Source organism: Sitophilus oryzae, unplaced genomic scaffold, assembly GCF_002938485.1.
Source record: "Sitophilus oryzae breed Bouriz unplaced genomic scaffold, Soryzae_2.0 scaffold_1440_pilon_pilon, whole genome shotgun sequence".
Classification (NCBI taxonomy): Eukaryota; Metazoa; Arthropoda; class Insecta; order Coleoptera; family Curculionidae; genus Sitophilus; species Sitophilus oryzae.
In genome coordinates this window covers 6,211,120-6,233,265 of record NW_022146105.1, presented here as the reverse complement: position 1 = coordinate 6,233,265, position 22,146 = coordinate 6,211,120, and the positions used below count along the sequence as shown (strand labels likewise).

The 22,146-nt window shown below is 32.7% G+C and overlaps 1 protein-coding gene across 1 annotated transcript in view; it reads right to left on the bottom strand.

The window, feature by feature from the left end:
* Positions 1 to 20,253, bottom strand: part of LOC115876921 (WD repeat and FYVE domain-containing protein 3) — a 103,733-nt gene extending 83,480 nt beyond the window's left edge. Inside the window, exons 1-6 of the mRNA XM_030892968.1 lie at positions 20,122 to 20,253; positions 19,418 to 19,647; positions 10,476 to 10,880; positions 5,462 to 5,654; positions 1,919 to 2,105; positions 1,059 to 1,859 (exon numbers count right to left, since the gene is read on the bottom strand). Of these exons, the coding sequence (XP_030748828.1) occupies positions 1,059 to 1,859; positions 1,919 to 2,105; positions 5,462 to 5,654; positions 10,476 to 10,880; positions 19,418 to 19,624 (1,793 nt within the window). The 5' untranslated portion in view covers positions 19,625 to 19,647; positions 20,122 to 20,253. The remainder of the gene's footprint in view (positions 1 to 1,058; positions 1,860 to 1,918; positions 2,106 to 5,461; positions 5,655 to 10,475; positions 10,881 to 19,417; positions 19,648 to 20,121) is intronic.
* Between the last annotated feature and the right edge of the window lie 1,893 nt (positions 20,254 to 22,146).

The following is a 22,146-nucleotide window of genomic DNA, read 5'->3' as shown; positions in this document are numbered from 1 at the left end:
GCCCTTCTTAAATAAAAATATTAAAAATATAGGAACTGTTCTGAAAGCAAAACTATATTAGGTATTTACTTTAGATGGTCTGTTCTTACTTTGCTATAAATATGGTAATCGTAAATCATACAGGGTGTTCAATATTCTACGTCAAACTTTCTAAAATATAAAATATTTTTTCTTTGTTTTTTTAAATGGAACACCCTGTATATTATTTTTTTATTAGATGGAGAGTTAAAAAATGAACATTTTTTGTATTTAGAGTATTTCAAAATTTTTGACGGTTTCGCAGATATTTGCGATTTTATATTTCATATGGCATTTTCCACAGCAAATTTTTATCAAAGCCACCCTATGATTTTTCTCTCGTATTGTACCATTGCAAGCGCCATATGAAATAATACTGGGCGTATCTGCGAAACCGTTAAAAACTTTGAAATACTCTAAATACAAAAAATGTTCATTTTTTAATTCTCCGTCTATTGAAAAAATAATATACAGGGTGTTCCATTTAAAAAAACAAAGAAAAATTATTTTATATTTTAGAAAGTTTGGCGTAGAATTTTAAACACCCTGTATGATTTACGATTTTCATATTTATAGAAAAGTAAGTACAGACCATCTAAAGTAAATACCTAATATAGTTTTGATTTCAAAACAGTTCCTATATTTTTAATAAATTTTTTTAAGAAGGGCTGAAAAATATATATTTTTGATTTATTTTTTAATATCTCTGAAACTATCGCAATATATTTATTCATATCTTAGGGTTATGTAAAGTGATTTGAAAGGAAACCAAAAATGCAATAATATACGGGGTGTTCCGTTTAAAAAAAAATCATCCAGATCCACTCACACTTTTTTGAGCCACCCTGTAGAAGTTGAAATATTTTCCTGAAATATATCCTGGTACATACTTTAGGTTTGCACTTAAACAAAATTCTCAAGTTTTTTTTATTCTAGGAGCTACAGATGCCCGACGCACTATTGCAGGACCCTGTATACTGTTCAAACCAGTTCCATCCGAAAATTACTTTCGGGTAATTTGAACTACTCAAGAAGCTTACCTGCATTCCAGAAACTGAACCAGACCATGTACACATTTAGCACCTCCACACTCCCTCAGAACATTAGCATTTGCATTGTTGCTACTTAAAAGAAGCGTAATAGCCTCTATAACCATACCCCCGAGCTTATCCTGTCCAGACGGAATACTATAACTCTTGCCTTTGCTCGTCGCCGATTTTTTCGTCTCCAAAAAACTCGCGTATCGATTTAGAAGAGTTACAAACACTTCCAACAAACCTACTTCGCGATACACATCTTTGAAAAGCGCGTTATGTTTCAGTATGCTTAGCAAAGTTTTCATACAGGATGTGCTACATTCCACGTGATTTATGCTGTGAGATTTGAGGAATATCGACATGGATATAAGTTCCTTGCAGGGAACGAAGTTCAAGGTAAACACCAGAAATTCTATTAATTCAAATAACTTCTTCTGGATATCTGCAGGTTTGTGATGGATTTTTTCGGTAAATTGACTGAGAGTGTTCTGATTTTCCAGGATGAAATAGTTTGCATTGTCCGAATGATATATGCTCGAAATCGCGTCGAGTATAGTACCGCAAACTAGCGAAGAATTCGATTTTAGAAACGTGTTTTGAAGAACATGGAATGCCTGGATATTCCTCACGCTGGTCCCTCTTCCAGAAGGCTGTGGTAAAATAAAGCCAGGCATTTGAAATAGCGAACCAGTTGACGCTTGAGACGGTTTGAGTTCTAGATACCCGCACATACATAAGGACGTTATCATTAATGCTAAGTTTCTTATGGATTCTTGGGCCTCGTTAGATTTTTCACTTTCAAGCCTATAAATAAAAAGGTTGATAATCCAAAAATAAAATTTAATAAAAATGAATTAGCTTACTTTAAAAGAAACTCTGACAAAAAGGCGTATCCTTGGGCTTGTCTGAAGTCATCTAGTAATGTTGCTGAGACTTCACTAGAGTCTTTAAGGAAACAGAATACAGTTACAAACATTTCTACTAGTTCTAATGGCGCTAATTCAGGTACTTTTTTCATGTTTTCTATACAAACTGCTACACAGGCCTTACCTAAAAATACGTTTTAAGGTTATTCTATGAAATACCATACGATCGAGAAAAAAACGGCGTCAAGGAGGGCTGGGAAAGGACAATCGATGATAATTTTCGCCAGGTCAAGCCCTAGATGTCATTACTTGGCCCGTACTGTTTTTTTATAACTTAACGGCGCCGGCGCTTACTGCCAGTTGGCTTTAAGAAGGTTGTAACCTTTGAATAAAAAGATTAAGGAGCATATCAAAAATCTTAGATCGGACACGACGAACTCCTAAAATGGCCGACTTAAATTCCGGTTTATCAGTGCCGTTCTAATTTTATTCAAAACGTGTAAAAATATGATGTAGGGTAATCGTGGGGTAGACTCAATAATTTGTTGTTTTATTTTACGTTGTGAATAAATGTTGGTAGTTACAGTAAATTATTATAAAAATATATTTTTTTTTCTAATAAAAATAGATAAATTATAATAATTATTTATTAACACAAACGTCTGATACGCTACTGAAGCAGGTAAGTTGCAGGTAAATTGACGTATCTAAATTGTTTGACGAACTTTCAAGTAGTAAATAAAAGCAAAAATGCAAGAAAAAATATATAATTAGTTAATTTCATAAATATTCGGTTTACTACACGTATGAATGTGATATAGTCACTTACTAACGAAAAGTTATTACATTATTTCCCTCGATTTTTGACCGAGACCTACCGCACGCTACGCAACCACTATTTTACAGTCTTTTTCGATAAATCGTAAGTGTCACTGTTAATTTAAGTTCTGGCACAAAAAAATCGTTCTAGATTTACTACCTTTAAACAACTATCAGTATTAGAATAAATAATATAAAATAAGCTCAGTAAAGACTGACAAATCCACAAAATATCAAATCAAATTCAAATGTGTCAAATGAATCGTCAAACAGAACTGTCAAGGATCCCTGCCATAGGGCTGTTTGTCCGTATACCATGCGTGAATACATGGATAGCATTATACTCCTTCCTTAATCTTTTTATTCAAAGGTTGTAACTTATTTTTATACTAGTAAAAACGATTTTTAAATGATCGTTTAAAATTCGAAAATAAATGTTTTTGGAAATAGATTTATGTGTCTAGAAACGTTCTATTCTTTTTAAATCTTTCTACAATTAGTGTTAATTTTTAACAATTTTTATGTCAAAATGACGTCTAGAGATTCACCTCGCCAAAATTACCATCGATTGTCAAGGTGCGTCCTTGTGATAATGTTCGCGCTCTTGCTTCTGATTGTGCTTGCGTTGCTTATAACATATTAATTATTATTATACGTAACGTTAAACGTATCGGTCCTTAAAACAGCTAGGTGCGAGAGCGTTGAAGTCATGATTACTAAATTTTTTACAATTAGCGTTTTCTACAATCATGACTTGAGCACAAAAACGAAACTTGAAGTGTACCGAGCAATAATAAACATGACCATGTTATATGGAAGCGAAACCTGGGTGCTGTATCGCCGGAACACGAATGCATTAAACAAGCTGCAACAGAAACACCTTAGAGAACTGTTAAGAATCAAATAGTACCACCATGTCTCAAACGTATCAGTCCTTGAAAAAGCCAGCTGCGAAAGTGCTGAAGTTATGAATACTAAATCCCGCTTAAGATGGACTGGTCACGTATACAGGATGCAAGGAAACCGCCTACTCAAATCTCTTCTTTACGGTGACCATGTAGACGGTAAGAGGAAACCGGGTGGACAACTCAAAAAGTACAAGGATATTTTCCACGAAAACTTACAGAGGATAAACATGCAGAATCAGTGGGAAGAAGCAGCGCACAATAGAACGCAATGGAGAAGAATTGTAAACTCAGTTAACAACGACAATCAAAAAGTAAAGAGGCAACAAAGTAACGAGATTTTTGAATGTCCGGAGTGCGGTACAGAGATTACATATATAAAGTATCGGCCTTTTCAGTCACAGAAAAGTTCATGAAAGAAAACGCCTTGAGTAACCATCTTCTGATGCATGTCAAATACTCGTCGGCGAGTAATGGTAGTAGTACCGTATGATCAAAAAAAGCGGCGTCCAGTTGGCTGGAAAATGCCGATCGACATTTCCCGTTTAAATTTACATATAAAATGATATCGATCTTCATTTCATAGCCATCGCTGACGCCGTTTATTTTCGATCATACGATAGTAGTAGCTTGCATTCTTTGCACTCCTATTTATCATGTTTCTGAAGATCCCTTTGATGTACTGTTACAGAGCCGAACAGTCGAAAAACGTATTTCATGTGATCGAAAGAATCTGGAGAACTGCGAGCGCCACGAACATCTCACTTCGACTGCTTGCTATGTTTTTCACGTTTCACGTGTTCGTTCGGGCTGCTTGCAAGCAATGTAGATGCACCTTCATTTCTCAGCCATACGGTATCTGCGGCGGCTGGTACTGGATACGTAAACGTCCACCCAACAGCTCGATAAATATAAAGAAATATGAATGGTATTTGGATTAATTTAGTATTTACATTACACCATTACCATTATGAAATGTACCTATTCTGAGTATGATACGGTGATCTTCGGTTATCTATTGTAGCCGGCGACATGTAGAGACTGAATTAAACAGACCAATGAAAACTCTATCATTATCTCAGAATTAAAACTAAAAGAGTTTCGGACTTTCATTGCCTTTATTTATTTTGCTTACACAACGTTTCAGTCAGAAGTATCACTGACCGTTATCAAGTATGAACTAAAGTAAATCCTAGCTGCCTGGCATCCTTCCTAGCATCCTGAGCTTATATACTAGAGCCGAGTATACACCCGTGAATTTGTTGGGTGCAGTCAAGCATGAGTTTTCCATTAAGGACACCTCCTGCATTGGAGCGTTTTATGAGTGGTTGCCATATTGTTGAAATTTCCATACTTGGATTGCTAAAGATTTTATTATTGTTACAGCGTATTTTATTACTGCGACTTTATACAGCGATTTATTATTGTACAGCGTCTTTAAATTTGCGCTTTTTCCAATGGAGTTCTTTGTGAACAACCCGGGCCTCCGACCATTTTATGTTGTGGTGCTTGGACCACACATGATGTGCAATGCCCGACTTCATTGTTTCGTCTCTTTTCATATGTTTTTTATGTTCATGAAGTTGCACATGTAGAGGACGTTAAGTAAAATAAATAAAGACAATGGAAGTCCGAAACACTTTTAGTTTTAACATGTCATTGTCTACCACATTCAAAGCAACATTGTCTCAGAAGCTTTGTAAAATTGTTATTAAGGATCTTTAATAATCAAAAAATAGTATGTGAAATTTTTTTGTGCCCGCCCTCTTTCATAACTCACGAGCCGCCACTGATAAATAATTCTCGTGCAACTTACTGTGGATATAGCCTACTACGGGAGGAGTAAGCCCATGTCGAGATAACGTCATTAATACTTCGGCAGCGCTTTTTCTCCACATCACATTGTATGAAGGACACCATGAAGTAATGGCTAAGAATAATAATGTTAAGTCATCTTTTTTTGCCAGTTCTTCCGCTGGAATCCTATGGCTACACAATCTCACTAACAACTGAAAAAAATGATATACGTTGAAGTTTATCAAGATCATTTCATTTCGATTTTAATTCAGTTAGAAAATTATCTGTCACCCATATGTTTTGGCTTTTGAGTAGATTTCGCACAAGTAGCATTTTTAGAAACAAAATCTCTGCTGAGAAACATTGCGACAGTTTCGAAAAAATGATGGTGTTTGTGTCAAGACACAAAAAAATTCTGAAATTAATTTGACACATTTTTGATTACATATGTTTCGTAACATAAATCGCTTTCTGTTTCAAAACATTTTACCAAAATATGGTTACGCTACATAAGTTGTAACAATAAAGATCTTAAAAAATGTCTATACCTATGTGGCATGTGGCGGATTTATCTCTCCAAAAAATCCTATATGGGTATTTCGCCACTGCAAGAAAATCAAAAAATAAAATAGTTATTTTTTTAAACACAAAGGTTTCATACCCTTTTTGTGAAACTGAAAAGTTTCCAGAATTTATTTGATATTCTGTCGAATATAAGAACATAACCCTACTTTATTGTTTGGATTTTCATAGTATAATTAAAAAAGCAAAAGAAGAACATATAGTAAGTGCAAATTAAGATATTTTCATTATGAGATTTTATAATTACTTATTATACGCATTACAGCCAACAACCACTACCTATACCCAACAGAAAACCAAAGAAATATATTACCAGCAAACATTTTTTTTTTCTCTTTGGACATATATTTAAGGTTTCCATTTATTGTTGATTCATTTTCGAAACACGAGTTTTTCTCTTTTTAGACTTTTCTCACATTCTAGCTTTTTAGATAAAATGCAGATGATTTGTGTCCAACTCCGTGTCAATTTTATAAAATAATGAATTAAAATTCCGTAATGTTGGCTAGTGATAGCGTGTTTAACTAAAATTTGTGTTTTTATCAGTTGTTGAGCTTTTAAACTCACAAGAACGCGTTCTACTTACATTAGTTTATACAGGGTGTCGCAGAAATAAGTGCAAGTATTTTAGGGGTTTCTTTATCGTTTTTCAAATAAGTCCAAAATAAGGGAATTATTTTACTTTGAAAATTTCCAAAAAAAAAATACTTTTTGCTTAAATTTTTGAGAACCACTGGATCTTTTCTGGATTTTCTTTCTTGTAAATTTAATCTACTACCTATGTTGCCATATTATCAAAAAATTATGTTTTAACTAAAAACTAAAAAAAATCCAAAATTTTTTTCGAAAAATTCCGAATTTTCAGAATTTTTTTTTAAGAAAAAAACTTCATAGGCTTGTTTCTGGGGTTGAACTATACTACCAGTTAAAATATTTGCACTTATTTCTGGGACACCTTGTATAATTTTATTTTTAGAACCATGAAATAGAAATAAAAATCTATATTTCAAACAAAATCCCTCCAACTTTCCCTCAAAAAGGAAATACCACTCCTGCAACTCCCAGTGGACGATATGCCAAGAACGTACAACTTTGACAAACATGTCAATGTAGTATTGAGCAATAAGAAGGATTGGAAGAGCGAAACGCTTGCCCAGCAGTTAAAAGACCATACCATAACTTGGTATACTGATGCTTCCAAAACCAATACGGGAACAGGGATCGGAGTGTTTGGGCCGAGAGCTAATTACTCCGAACCAATGGGCACTTACCCTAGTATCCTACAGGCAGAAATCTACGCTATCGAGAGATGCGTACAACTTATCTTAGATAGGAACTATCGGAAACAAGAAATAGCCATCTTATCTGATAGTCAAGCAGCGTTAAAGGCGATCAACTCAGTCTCAATCAATTCGAAATTGGTCAAAGAATACATAGAGAAGCTGAATAAATTAGGCAAAGAAAACAAAGTCCTCCTACACTGGGTGCCTGCTCACCAAGGGATAAAAGGCAATGAAAAAGCAAATAATCTAGGTAGAAAAGGAGCGAACACTCCACTAACTGGACCAGAACCGTTCTGCTTTCCAAGTGGTAACCAACTCAAGGAGGAACTCAAGAACTTGGAAGATTCCATCCGCAACCTGGAATGGAAATCTTGCAATGGTCTAGGACACTCGAAGAAGTTTCTGAGGGCTTATGATCAATAAAAATCACAGATCTTCCTAGGTCTGAGTAAGAACAATCTTCGGATTGTCACGGGGTTTTAACAGGACACTGTCTCCTCAATGAACACCTCAGTAGATTGAAACTAAGAAGAAACGGCGAATGCAGATTCTGTGGGGAAGATGGTGAAACACCAGTACACCTCATCACTGAGTGCGCCGAGACGACAACCATTCGTGCCATGAATTTTGGTACGACTGATATTGGAGATGGAGAACTACCCTCTATAAAACCGTCCCAGATACTGGCTTTTGTCAAAGCCCTGGGACTGTGTGATGAGTTATGATTCAAGAAAGGGGGACACAATGGATCTGTAAGGTCGAAGTGATTAACCCCCCTCCCACTCATTCTAAATTCTAAAAAAAAAAAATATTTCAAACAAAAATATTTTGTAGCAATAAATAATGATATATAGAAGGGGCATTAAAAATATGAAAGTATATTACTAAGTTAAACGATGAATTTGCTTTTGCCAGACATTTTTTGTGCGAGAAAACCGAAAAACAAACATCTTAAGACAAAAAAATTATGGCGGAGATATGGACATTGTTTATGGTTGTTTTCATTTTGAAATACACACACAGACATGACTATTTTAGTTTGGTATTTTGTTTCTTCACATTTAGAAACAGTGGCTGCTGAAAACGGGAACATCTTGGACACAAATTGCAGAAAATGTTTCGAAACGTTTCCCCTAAAAATTTCGATTCCGCGCCGAAACATTACCAGAAATGGCTAGTGCCCCCACATTGGAAACATATGTAATATAAATAAATAAATAACGTCTTTATTTTTTACTCGGCGAAATTCAGCAGAGCTGTTAAGTTAACCGAGCATATAAAAAAAAGTAAATAATATAATATATTCTTAAAAAATAACATTCAAAGAAAAAAAATTAGTAAGAAAAATGAAAATTAACAATATACTTTAGATAAAGAAAAATCAACAACTTAATAAGATAAAGCAAAAACAGTAAAAAATCAAAATTGTTCCGTAAAGGATACAAAAATTAATAAATCAAATTATTGTGTAATTCTACAGGGTCGTCCGAATTGTATTCCGGAAACTTCGGCAGCATATTTTACTGATACAAATAAGTAAAAAAGTTCATATAAATGTATGTCCTAAAATGCTTAGTTTCGGAGATACAAGGTGTAGAAGTTTCATTTTTATTTCGATTTTTTACAAATAATTTGTGAAGTAACGTCAATATTTGGATGAAAATTGGTGTCTGGGAGTTTTTTCACATGAGAAATTTGATTTTGATGTCAATATCACTCCTATTTGTAGGTGGCGCCACCTATACTTGTTTTAACCGTTTTGAAGAGTAATAACTTTTTGTCCGTACCTGTATAAAATTACTGAGTGAAAAAATATACATTTTCGTGATTTTCTACGTGAAAAATGTCTCTTGGTAAAAATCGCTACGAGTTCTCAAGATATTTACAATGGAAATAGTCAATACATGTCATTATTGACTAAAAATAAACATGTTGAGTAGATAGTTATTTGACCGAAATGAGAAATTTGGGGACTTTTTATTTTTTTAAACTAATCATAAATTTTTCTTCGAAAAAATGATGATAAAACAGTTTCTGTTCAACTTTTGACACAAAAACATATCAAATTTATGATTTTAGTCTAATAACTAATTAGTCAACATGTTTAATTTATGTCAACGATGACAGGTTTTGGTAATTTCGATTCCAAATATCTCGAGAACCATTACTCGTAGCGATTTTTACCAAGAGACCTTTTTTACGTAAAAAACGTCGTAAATGTATATTTTTTAACTGGCTAGTTTTATGCAGGTACGGACGAAAAGTTATTACTCTTCAAACCAGTTAAAAAATACGTAGGTGGCGCCCTCTACAAGTAGGAGTCATATTGACATCAAAATCAAATTTCTCATGTCAAAAACCTCCCAGACACCAATTTTCATCCAAATATTGACGTTACTTCAGAAATTATTTGAAAAAAATCGAAATAAAAATGAAACTTCTACACCCTGTATCTCCGAAACTAAGCATTTTAGGACATACATTTATATGAACTTTTTTACTTATTTTTATCTGCAGAACATGTTGCCGAAGTTTCCGGAATACAGTTCGGACCACCCTGTATATCCGCTCAACATATAAGTTTTTAATTTTGTTTAGAAAGTGAACGTCTTTAAATCAAGGGAGTATAGATTCAAGTTGGAATTGTACATCTTGGATGCCAGGTAGGAGAACGAACGCTGATATAGCGCCGTGCGATGTTTGGGAATTTCCATATTATTACACTGCCTTATAGCATAGTTAGAGTGTCGAAACTTAAGTTTATTAGTTAATTACTCTGGAAGACCATTCCGCAAAATTCTGTGTAAAAAAATATGTAATAAACTCATATAAAATATATAGGTTTGGAAAATGTTTCCTATTTGTGGCATACCATTTCCATTTTGTGTCAAGAAACAGACACGATTATTAGAAACATTACCTAAAATGTGCCCAAAAATGCTACTTGAGATCACTACTTATTTATAAGTGTTTGATTTCGACCGCTAGAAAGTATCAATAAAGTTTCGCATGTAACAAAGAATGATTTTTTGATTGTTGTCACCGAGCCCCAACCCAGTCCTGGTTCTTTAATGTCTCAAAAGACCCAGGAAACGGCTTAATAATAACAAGCTATTGTTCAGAACCGGATTTCCCGGTTCTGAAACCTAGTTAGTTATTAAGAATTACCTGAACAAATATTTTCTGCAGTAAAACTCGACGCTCTAACGGTGTAAAATCGCTAGTATTATCTTTTTTATTAGATTCTTTTTCCGGAATTTCAGGCAGATCAAAAAAGAGATATAAACATTTAACTAAAGTTGATGGTACTGATACTTCCGCCATGACTTGCACTAGTGTCGCATTTCCAGCAGCCAGCAAATTTAAAGTTGACAACAACATCCAGCCATTACTAGATTCTTCACAGTTCTCGATTTCCAAAAATTTCGCAATAGCTGCACTAGCCGATTCCGTGCTCTGATTCGAGGCTCTCTTTCTCACTTCGGATACCATCAGCAATGAAACTTGATGGCAAAAGGCTAAAATGTCCCAGAATTTTTCGTTCATGTCGCATGTTGGGCTCGCTCCAAAGACCTAAAATAAAAATCATATTAATTTTCTCAAAAATGGTGGCGCACCTCATTAGAAACAAAAATTTTTATGGGTATATGTAGAGAGGCAATGTGCATAATTTAAAATTATTTTCAAATGTACAGGGTGTGTCAGAACTAAGATCCATACCAAAGTTATATTTTTTCTTATGGAATACCCGGTATTTTATTTCATTTTTGGATTCTTGCGCATAAAATAAGGCATTTATTATAAGGGTTTAATATGTTTAAAAGCTTTGGGTTTTGAGATATTTAAAGATATTTGCATGCTATAATAAAAAGGTTTGTCAACACCCTGTTTTTTCAGCGTTAATTCTTGTGCTGACTTTGAAGCCAGAGAAATAAACTTTACTAAAAAAATTATTGCTTCCTTAAATGTATACAGGGGTATCAAAAATTACTGGTCAATTTTAAATATTTATTTTACTTAAAAACTTCGTTATTTCAAATGCAACACTATGTATTTTTTTAAATAAGTCTAAACCGATTTAAATGCTCTTTCAAACTATATTTGCTGTCCTCCATTCGCGAACTTCAAGTTCCAGTGCTTTACGCCCTGGGCTACTCGAGAACGGTTCTGAAAGGAGCTGTGCGCAATAGGCTGGTGCCTTCATATGGCGCGGAACAGTTCTGGAACTTTATGACTCAATTGAGTGAGGGTATCGCGTTCTTGAACAGTTCAGAGCTGCACAACTGCGTGAATGGAGGACAGCAATTAGAGTTTCCTATACCTATCTGGCTCAAATTTTGAATAATAAGCGATTTTTCAATAAAATGACAATCAAGATGGCTGGTGTCGCCATGTCAATTTGCTAGTGACACTTAGTAGCTCTTCAAAATCGACATTAGTTTATGGACTTATTTAAATTTATAATAGTTCACTTTAATTTAATTTACTTACAATAGTTTAATAAGTAAGTATTATTTATTAATTAAGACAAATTCATTTTCTTCAGTTCCAACGACAGATTTCTGACTAAGTTTTTTATATACCACACTATCAGCTCTGCGAAATAGGGAAAGTAGTTTTTCAAAGGAACGCTTGTCAAGAAAATTCCTATCTGAATATCTCTGAGCATAAACCCTTCAGGCCAACAATCAATTGTCCTCACAAAAGAAAATCACTAGTAACGTCAAGCGCTTTAAGCAGGATCGTGATTAATCAATGACCAGATTTTTCGAAACACCCTGTATACATTTTTTAAAAATCTTAAAATATGTAAAAAAACAAAATAAAATATACGTGTTTAAGCGTCTTTCGGAAACATTTTGTAATTGTAATATTTGTGGGGTGGTTTCACCCCCTTGGAACTGGAATTTCGAAAAATCCCTTCTTATCGAACCTCTACACCCTAGAATCAACCTGTATGCCAAAATTGAGCTTCTTACGTTGAGTGGTTTGAGCAGGATCGTGATTAATCAGTGAGTGGGCCACTTAAGGATTTTATATATTAGTATAGATTTCACGCTCTACAAAACATGTATGAAGATCAAAATTTCTCAGATCAACCGTCTCAAAGATATCAGCGATCAAAAATAACACCAATCAAAAATTTCAAATATTTTCCAATAAAACTACAAAAAAATATACTCGATATTTATATAATTTCTAATTCCTTCCACCAGCAGACACTGCTTCATTTTTAAAAATGGAAAAAATCTGATAAAATAATAAATACTACTTATTAACCTTATTTTAGGTAAATTAAATAAAACTAACCTGTTATAAATTTAAATAAAGTCCATAAACTAATATCCATCTTGAAACTAGAAATTGTCACTAGAAAATTGCCATAGCGACGCCAGCCATCTGATTACAATTTTATTAAAAAATCGCTTTTTATTTAAAATCTAAGCCAGATAGATATAGGAAACCCTAATATAGTTTGAAAGAGCATTTAAATATGCTTCGACTTATTTAAAAAAATATATACGAGCCCTAACAACTAAATGTTCGGACAAACAAAAATTTGTCAAAAACCTTTATTTTCATTAACTGAACTATTTACATTTAAGAAATACATTAAAAATATATTAAAATCTAACATTTCTAATGAGTATTTAAATAGTTTAGTTTCTATAAACATTAAAATAAACTGTAGGCCAATAAATAAACAAAAATATTGCACAATATCGTGACAACTAAATGTTCGGACACTTTAAAAAATAACTGTTTTAATATGGCGTTACATCAGCATGAACTTTTGCAACCACTGCACGTCTGTTTAGCATTGTTTTTATTAATGATTGACATACGCCAGAGTAAAAATTTGGCCATGATTCACTTAATATCATCGTCAAATGGGTAACGGTTTCTTGGGGATCGTGGCACAATTTTTGTTTTGTTTAATGCCACATGTCTCGATAACATTAAGGTCCGGACTGTGCGAAGGCCAAGAGGGGACCTTGTTGATGTCCCTAAACCATTTTTTAGTAGTTTTAACCATATGGCATGCCCCGCCATCCTGTTGAAATATAAAATTCATATCCTGATAAAGGTCTCTCTGGCACAAAATTGTTTTTCAAAATTTCTTGATATTTTGACACATTAGTTGTGCCTTTCTACCACCTCATACCTTCCTAAGTAAATGTAAAGTTGAATATCTCTTGAAGTGAAAAAGATTTTTGAAAATATATTTAGTGAATTCTCGTATACAGGGTGTTTTATAAGAGTGTGAAAATTTGGTCAAGAATCTTTTTTACCGCAAATTGACAATTTTTAAAAAATCGAAATTTTTACCAGGTACGACTAATCTGTATTGAAATTAGAAAAAACGACTTGATCGGTCTTTTAATTTTTTTTGTTTTAAGGAAAATACGTTTTTTCGAAAAAGATGCATTTTTAGTCATATGTATGGTCCTAAATGGTACAAAAAGCTTTGTACATTCTGCATATGCCAAAAAATTATTCATATAGAGTGTATTTAAAAGCAGATAACTAACACAAGTTAAAAAAAAACTCCAACATCAGAATAATATTTTTATTTATAAAATAAGTAGATAAATTATAATAAAATTTAAGTTTATTTAATATTAAATATATTTTTTGAACACTCTGTATACATCGGTCCAAATTTCTGTACAGCTAGTTTAAGATACACGCTATATCAATATATTATGGACCTATGCAAAATGTACAATGCCTTTTGTACCATTTAGGACCAAATGTATGACTATTGTTTACAGTCCCGCAATTTTACGGATCCGCGGGATTGATTGCTTTAATCCCGTGGGTTTGCGGGATTGAGATTTTGGTGCGGGATTGCATTCCCTACTCCAGACGTCATTTTCTAAGAAAATGAGACTTGTTGAACACTTGACAAAAATTAACACTAATTACAGAAAGATTAAAAAAGGATAGAACGTTTCCAAAAAATTTTTTGTTTTACAAATCTATTTCCAAAAAATTATTTTACTCGAACTTGAAACTACACCACTTAAAAATCATTACTCGATATAAAAGTACAGGGTGGTCGAAATTGGTCTGTTTTAACAGAGAAAACCTATTTCCTGACTAGATAGAGCAAAACCGACATAGATGTAATGGGCTCGATTTCTGAGAAACGTTTAATGGCGTAAACCGCCTGTTGATATTTTCACTGCCAACTGAGATACGGGGTCTTTTTGAATTTTTTAATTAAAATTAATAATAGTAATTTAATTAAATTATTATTATTAATTTTAATTAATAATAATAATTTATTATTTTGCAGAATAATAAAATTCTTAATTTTTTTATTTTGCAGAATAATAAAATTCTGTAAAAACGTTATTAAGGCACTTTTTCGACACAATCCAGTGGCGTAGTCAGTTTTTTCTATGCTTGCTCTTTTTGTCAGAAATAACAAAAAATATAATTTTTTAAATGGAAATCATAGTTGGCTATGAACTTAAAAAAATGCTGGCGTTTTACCCTTTCCAATGATCTAAAGTTATGGACATCTATTTCTAAGAATGAGAGAAATATTAGGTTTTTGATCTTTATATCGAAGTGGGCCTTGATTTTGTGTTGACCTATTTGCCTATCTATTTTTTATCACAATTTAATATTCTATATTATTATTTATCTGCATAATTAAAAACTTTTAAAAAGGTAAATTAACATTCTATATTAGTACCGTATGATCGAATAAAAACGGCGTCAGCGATGGCTATGAAATGAAGATCGCTGTCATTTTATATGTAAAATTATATAGGAAATGTCATCGATCGTCATTTCCAAGCCAACTGGACGCCGTTTTTTTTCAATCATACGGTATTATAGTAATTACAATTGAAATCGATACAATAAACAAAGAATAAAACTAAAAAAAAGTATTTTTGAGTGACGAATATAGTTTTCTAAAAAAATAATCAAAGATGTTCAAACTGAGCACCCCCTTATTGAATACACAATAAACATATTTTGCGCACAGAGTTACAACAATTTATTAAGCGAACTGGTGTAATAAGTCCAAAAGCTTGCCTAGTAGTCTTCTGTAATTCTTCTCTTGTCCTAATGTTTCTTCCCTTACAGGACCAGCAGGCCAAGATATGGGATCCCTTGTTCCAATCCAATTCTCTCTAAATTATCCATTTAATAGTGCAGTAACCCTGGCTTTTTAATTGTAAATGGTAATACTAATATAGAATGTTGATTTACCTTTTCAAAAGTCTTTAATTATGAAGATAAATAATCCTATAGAATATTAAATTGTGATAAAAATAATTAGGCAACTATAGGTCAACACAAAATCAAGGCCCCCTTCGATACAAAGGTAAAAAACGTAATATTTCTCTCGTTTTTAGAAATAAATACACATAACTTAATATCGTTGGAAGGGGTTAAACGCCAGCATTTTTTAAGTTCATCGCCAACTATGATTTCCATTTAAAAAATTATATTTTTTATTATTTCTGACTAAAAAAGCAAGTATAGAAAAAAACTGACTACGCCACTGGATTGTGCTTAAAAAGTGCCTTAAGAACGTTTTTACAGAATTTTATTGTTCCGGGAAATACAAAACTTATGGGCAGTTTTCCAAATGGTAAAAATTCAAAAAGACTCCATATCTCGGTTGGCAGTGAAAATATGAACAGGCGGTTTAGGCCAATAAACGTTTCTCAGAAATCGAGCCCATGATATCTAAGTCGGTTTTGCTCTATCTAGTCAGGAAATAGGTTTTCTCTGTTAAAACAGACCAATTTTCGACTACCCTGTACAGGGTGGGTCAAATTCGACGCTTTTAAATGGAAACGCCCTTTTCTATAGGAGATAGACGAAAACTAATATCGGTGTCTGGAGCTCAATTTTCATCAAAAACATGATGGTGAAAACCACACATCAATATCTGTTACCGTTTCGGAGTTACGGGGTGTTTTTCAAAATGTGCATTTTTAACAAATCACTGTAACTTTTTTGCTATGAAAAATTTTGTATTTCTATGAAAACATTTCCAAAGCACCTTTTTAGTATATTTTTTTTTTAAATTGATCATTTAAGAATTATGAAGAGAAAAATTGATTTTTTATTTGGGACACCCCCTATATTTTTAATTAACTGAAAAGAATTTAAAATTACCTTTCCAAAAATATAGCACACTTGATATTTTGTTATAATCCTCTTCGAAATACAGAATTTTTAAAAGTTCGCCACTTTAAACTAGTAGGCTTTGGACCCCTATTGATGATATGCCCTTAATGGAACTCGAAAACATATTTTTCCAGCAAGACGACGCACCGCCTCTGAACGCTGAAGTTACCAACAAATTTTTGCAGCCAATTTAAAGAATAATTGAATAGCTAACCAAGATCCCAGCTGTTGGCCGTCAAGGCCGCCTGACTTAGTGCCCATGGATCTAATCCTATGGATATATTTGCGGAAGAATAAAGGTTCCTTATTCTTCCGTATAATTTAGACAAGAATTAAAAATACTTAGCAGTTATGGGAGGGTATCTTTCACCCCCACTGAGTTAATGAATTCCGCGAGAAATGTTCAAAAACTGCCCCGTCTGTCCATAACAGAAGACGGTCGATATGTCGAACACCTGTAGCAAAATCTCATGTCTTGGTTTGCTATTTATTTTTATTGTTATTAGATATAGTTTAAATGTGTTGATGTTGGTTAAATATATTTTAAATGGTTATAAAATTCTGCATCTCCATAGCAAATATTATTTTCGTTTTAATTGATGCTCACAGCTAGAATTTTTTTGCTTTACAGCCGGTGCCGTTCAAAGCCTACTTATTTAAAGGGGGCGAATTTTTATATACTCTATATCTAGAAGAGGAATCGAGCAAAATATCAAGTGTGTTATATTTTTGGAAAGGTAATTTTAAATTATTTTCAATAAATTAAAAATATACAGGGTGTCCCATATAAAAAATCAGATTTTCGATAATTCTTAAATTATTAATTTAAAAAAAATTATACTTAAAGCATTAAATTCTACATAAAAAGGTGCTTTGGAAATGTTTTCATAAAAATACAAAATTTTCCATAGCAAAAAAGTTACAGCGATTTGTTAAAAATGCATATTTTTGAAAAACACCCCGTAACTCCGAAACGGTAACAGATATCGATATGCGGTTTTCACCATCATGTTTTTGACAAAAATTCAGCTCCAGACACCGATATTAGTTTTTGTCTATCTCCTATAGAAAAGGGTGTTTCCATTTAAAACCGTCAAATTTGACCCACCCTGTACATTACAACCTTCTTAAGGCCAGCTGGCCGTAAGCCCTATTTAAAAACCAAAGAAGAGTATAGACCAAGAAAATAGCGTCTAGGGCTTGACCTCGCCAAAATTATCATAGATTGCCATTCCCTAGCCGTCTCAGACACTATTTTTTTTCAATAATATGGTATTATTAAGATATCAAAAATTTGATGCAGAATTATCGAGAGATATAGCTAGAAGCAGGGTATTTTGCTATGACTTTGTACATCAAAACATCTTTAAAGATCTATTAAGTAATATGCGCTGTCATGACAGTTGCTCACATAACATATGACAAAATATTTTTGTTAGTTAAATATGAATACCAGATGATTCAACATAAAGATTTTGATGCAAAATTTTTGCACACATCACACATGTCACACCGTGTCACACCAGGGGGGTGACAGTGAAATAGGAAAATTGGAAACAGTCATTAGTGTCATTCTTGTCATTCTCCTCACGACAAGTATGGCCGCCTAGACAAGGACAGCATTGTTTTTGTATAACTATTGTCTAACTTCACAGTTTAGAATTGACAGATTTCAGTTTCAGAGACAACTTCAGATTTGTTCTAGAACAAATTCGAAAATATTCGACGCCATTTTAATTCATTCCGTTTAGTTTCGTTTTGGAAGTTCAATTTAATATTTCGGTTGAAATTTATAAATATAAAGGTAATAAAGTATATAAAATATATATTACATGAAGAATCCTGGAGAAAATGACGTTTCTGCAGTAGTAGGTATGTTCCATGTATATGAAAAATAGGTAGTAAATAAACACTGTTTTTACATTTTTTAGATGCAAGAAAATGGTGTTATAATCTCTTTGATCGGCGATTTTTTTGAAAATGGAAACAATTTGCAGCAAGGTAAGATCATTTTTAACTATTGCCAACATTAGTTATCTCCAGTATGTGCGATTTATTGTCAATAATGCAATAAATCGGACTGATAATCTGATTATATTATCCGACTAAAAGTCTCTTTTTGCTTCTTTTTGATTCATAAGCCAGGTCTCTTTGGGAATAATGGACGCTTTCTTAAACAGTATATTTATATTTTATACCTATTGATATTTTTACATTGTTAATTTTAGTATAAAAAAATTTGTTTTTCTGTTTTCAGGTTTTTGTATAAGGCTCCCGTTTTCATGTTCCTGTGTTCGTTTTCTGTTCTTGAAGTCTGCGAATACGTGTGTTTATTTACAAATTACTGTAAGTCTTGCTTATACCTTAACTAATTTACGTTAAAAGTAAATATAATTAACTAATTGGTATTGAAACAATACAATCCTCTATATTTTTATATTTATTTAGTCACGTTATTCCATATTTCAAATAAATATATGTGAATAAATTATTTTTTGGTTTTATTTATGAAAAGAAAAAATACAAAATACATTTGAACTGAAAGAGGGCCCGCCATTGAATAACCGGAAACGGAAATGAAAATTAATGTCCTTATCATGTCAACCTGTCAATTGGAAAATTAGTTCTCCAGACAACAACGAAGGCTTTCGGTGGCGTATCGTGTTTCCACGATTTAACACAGAGTTGACACTTCTTTCTAGTTAATTATTTTATGTGTCACACTGCATATTATACAAGAATTAAAATGACAGACACATCTATCACTGTCAAGGATTTTTTCATTGAACTGACTATACTATAAAGCTTAAAGAGTATTATTTTCACACCTACTTTTAAAATGTATTGCGTTCAATCACATGGTATATAAAAAATACATTTTAAGTTGAACTTGAGGATACTTAGTTAACTTGTGGTTATAAAGAGTTATGGGTACACAGAATACATACCTTACAGAAAAGAGGCAGCATGTTGTAGAGTTTATCATCTTTTTCTTTATCTGTTAGAGGATGAGGGGGATGCATATATTCTAGAAATAGTTTCTTTAGATGCATCAATCCCAACTGTGTATGAGCAGAGGACGGGTCGCCCATACTTTCTGAACTTGATGCAGCTGATGACACCCCTCCACCCCTTAATTTACGCATAATATTCATTTTTCTGACAATATTATGTGACCCTAAAAAACGAGGATAAGTAAATATGCTGCAAAAAAAATCAGATTCTGTAACCTGCTTTAAAAACTGCATGGGTTGCATTGTAAGATACTTTTTTTATCAGTGATGCAATATATTTATTTTTAATTGAAAAGTAAGAGTCAATACACCACAAGTTTGGTACGCTAGGCTTTTAGGCTAAGCAGTTTCAAGATCTTTTTGTGGTTTTATAAATTTAGAAAAAAAAAATTACTTACAATAATTAACTCATGATGTTAATAATCATATGTTAAAAGATTATTTTATGTTTACAAACAAGTACAATGTTTGTTATTCTGTGGGTGTATCGCTGCCGATAAATCAAAATACACCTTGTTAAATAATAAACAAATATTAACACAGGCCAAAAATCAGAATCGATTGTTTTGCATAGACAGTTATGACGATTTTAATCACTTTAAACGGGTACTTTAAAGACATTAAATATTTTTGCTCACCTATTAACTTGATAATTAAACGGGCACTTCATTTTAACAATTTAGTATCGTATCACATCTTTAAAAAATGCAATTAAACAATTATTTCCAGTTAAAAACCCAAAATTTCACTAGAAACACATATATATTGACAGTCGGCGCAAAACAAGTGAGTGATAAAAGCATTGTTGCCGCATCAACTTTTTTAGCTTCAAAACTTTGGCAAGGATAGATGGTAAAAATATAAAAATATGTTTTAGAAGTAAAACTAAATATCTTTAATTCAAAGATTCGGATGCTTTATTAAATAGAACATTGCTGTAAGACAAGAAACATAAGTTATAGTCTATTTAATAATATACTAAAGGATACTTATTAACATTTATGAAAAAAGGCAACAAGTGACAACATTGAGAATTGGAAATCGGTCTGTGTTGCCAAGTTAGAATTTTGGTTGATGTTTAAGAAAATCGTCATCATAAATAATTTGAACATTTTAACGATCTGTTTTCAGATCAATGTTCATCATTGTTCATCATGTTGCTTCTTATAATATATAAATAGGTATGTTTCTTATTTATATAAATAGGTAAGTTAATGTAGTACCGCATGGTAAAAAAAAACGGCGTCAGCGATGGCTATGAAATGAAGATCGCTGTCATTTTATATGTAAAATTATGTAGAAAATGTCATTGATAGTCATTTTCCAGCTAACTGGATGCCGTTTTTTTTTATCATACGGTATTATTGATATTAGTATATAGGGCAATAGTAAAATTCAAAAAGTGGATGTTTTTTTATAATTTTTTATTCAATCTGGCAACTCCTAATAGCAAAATTGGTAAGACAGGGCCGGCATATAAAAATTATAATTAATATACTTTGATAATACAATATGATGGAAAAAAGGCGTCAGCGATGGCTATGAAATGAAAATCGCTGTCATTTTATATGTAAAGTTATATGGGAAATGTAATAGATCGTCATTTCCAAGCCAGTTATGAAATATAAAGCTAAATAAATTGTATTTTTATTTATTTACAGTATTCAAATTATATCCTAATACTATTCGGACTTTCTCTTTATTTATTTTGATTAACACAACGTTTCGGTCAGAACGATCACTGACCGTTATCAATCGCATCAATTCTCGACTATATAGCGTTGTGCGTTGTCTAATATTACGTCTAGCTCTTTCTCCTTGAATCGGTGACTTGATGTAGAAGCCACTGGGAATGTTGTTTTTATCTCGTGCTGTACATAAGAAGGAAATATGGGCTTTCTCTCCGTTAGTCAGCTCAATTTTGCTCTTCTCGAAGCTTCGAAATTTCTGTTTCTTTGAATATAGTAGACAATGCAAAAATGAAACGTTGGTGAAAGTATGAAAATTAAAGAATTTCGGACTTCCATTGTCTTTATTTGTTTTGATTAACGCCACGTGGGTCTAAAGACTGATTCAGTAAGTCTATCACATTCAAAGAAATATCGTAATACGTTATATAGAGTACTAGTTAGTAGTAAGCCCCGTTCTGAGAACTATGTTGTGTCGCTGTTTACACTGGTTGACACGTCAAAGAACCCATGGGAATTGTACTAAATTTAAAATTGACATCTGTTTGAATTATGTAGATTTGATTGGGTCTTTGATGTGCCGCGAATGACAAAACGTGGTACGTGGTTCTGTGTACGGGGCTGTATAGTTACTGTTCGTTGAAACTAGAAACAATACGACAGAACAGCTGCTTTCTGTCATTTTGTGTTTATTTGTGATGTCATCTGTCGCAATCGTCTCTTTGTGTAAAGTCTCTCCACTGACACACGGAAAACCTTTAGTTCTTCTAATTTTTTCCATCACAGCGAAACAATGATCTGTCAAAGGAACAAAATGAGTATTATTTATAATACCCTATGATCGAAAAAAAAACGGCGCCAGGAACGGCTGGGAAATACACAATCGATGATAATTTTGGCGAGGTCAATCTCTAGACGTCATTTACTAAAAATTGACATAGAACTTAAAAATTAAAACTAATTTTAGAAACATTA